The following is a 1,711-nucleotide window of genomic DNA, read 5'->3' on the forward strand; positions in this document are numbered from 1 at the left end:
CACTACGCTACCAGAGCTCCCATATCTATATATATAATTAGGGGTTATAATAATTCCTGGCTTCTGGATTTACTTAGTTGTAAATTAAGAGATTAAGTATAAGTACCCAACAGGCAATGAATGTGCAATAAATACTTTATAATTATCATTACTTTTTTTTTTTTTTTTTTTTTACCAAAAGTAACATCTCCTTCAGCCTGAGCATCCCTGAGTTCATTCAACCCCTTCTTCTATTCCTTGAGTTTTGTGTTCCTCCCTCCAGCTTCTGTGACCTTCTCTGAAGTCACAGTTGGTGCTTTGTTTTCTTGTTGTCTTACAGGTTTACTCTGTATGCTGTGGATACACGGGGGCGGCACTCAGAGCTCAGCACAGTGACTCTGAGGACAGCCTGTCCGCTAGTGGATGACAACAAGGCAGAAGGTAGGTAACCCATTTCCTCATGTCACCAGTAAATTTCAAATTTGCCCTGAGTTCTGCACCCCAAAGTTCCTAACCACCATTCACCACACACATACTGGCATAAACAAAACGCAGAACAATCACTGCCGTGGAGTCAGATCTGACTCATAGCGACCTTTCCTTGGGTTTCTGAGGTGGTATCACTATGGGAGTAGATTGCCCAACCTTCCTTCCGAGGAGTGGCTGGTAGGTTTGAACCACCAACCTTCTGTTAGCAGTCAAATGCATAGAGAGAAGGAAAAAAAAAATGCAAAGAGCAGTAGGAAAAGGGGGTTGAAATTATGAAAATCATGAGGGGAATTGAGATTGGTTAGCAATATTTTCGCTAGTTGAAAAACTTGCTTCTTTTTTGTAGAGTTTTCCACGTTCTGACTTAGAAGTAAGGAATGGCCAAGGATCAGAGGCCTCTGCTTGGGTCCTCTCCCTTAGACTGGGCTTGTTATGGACCAATCACTTCCTTTGCCTTGATTCTATGCTAGATATGGTAAACAAGTGACACCCAGAAGACTGTTTCACCTTGCTGTGCCTACAGCAGACATCACTAGCTGATCACAGCATATTTTCCCATTTAGTCCCGTGATGGCCTCAGAATCCTCAGCACAGAGCTATAGTTAGTGACTATCAGCTAGAGTTAGCATGCAAGATTAAATCTTTTTACTGCTCCTGTCCATAAAGTTGTAAACAACAGGCCAAAACACTGGAAAATGCAACAATAAATCAGACCCATCATATATTTAGTTTTTGGGCAATGTGTCGATGCCATTTTGACATCAGGATTAAAAAATGTAATGGGATTAGCAGAAATGTAATGGTAGCTTATGTATCCTGGTGGTTCATCTCAAGCTAAGTAAATATTTCCTAAGTGTCCTGGGATAAGCTATATAGTGGAGATATGATACCCATCTTTTAAGAGTCTGTGTTCTAGGGAGAGAGAGACTGACATTTCTATAAATGGCCCTGATAAACTCAACAATCAATGTTTTGTGTTCTCTAGATAGAGGGAATGTTGAGCCATTGGTCTCCAAGATGAGAGGATTTCAGATGATTTTCTGACTGTTGTTTTTTTTTTAGAATAAATTTTAAGATAGCACATGCAAATGGTTACAAAAAATAAGAAAATTAAAAGTCATGGTAGAAAATGGTGCAAAGTAAATGTCCTCCCATTCTAATCCCCAGCTCCAGAGGCAACTGTTGTTAGCAGTGACTTGATGACATATATATATATATGGAGAGAGAGAGAGAGAGAGAGAGA

At 40.0% G+C, this 1,711-nt stretch overlaps 1 protein-coding gene across 1 annotated transcript in view; it reads left to right on the plus strand.

The window, feature by feature from the left end:
- ASTN2 (astrotactin 2) overlaps positions 1-1,711 on the plus strand; it is a 1,259,674-nt gene that overhangs the window by 1,230,284 nt on the left and 27,679 nt on the right. Inside the window, exon 23 of the mRNA XM_042780380.1 lies at positions 320-420. Coding sequence (XP_042636314.1) covers positions 320-420 — 101 coding nt within the window. The remainder of the gene's footprint in view (positions 1-319; positions 421-1,711) is intronic.

The sequence above is a fragment of the Orycteropus afer genome, unplaced genomic scaffold, assembly GCF_000298275.1.
Source record: "Orycteropus afer afer isolate SDZICR_OR568_19922 unplaced genomic scaffold, OryAfe1.0 scaffold00037, whole genome shotgun sequence".
Taxonomy (NCBI): domain Eukaryota; kingdom Metazoa; phylum Chordata; class Mammalia; order Tubulidentata; family Orycteropodidae; genus Orycteropus; species Orycteropus afer.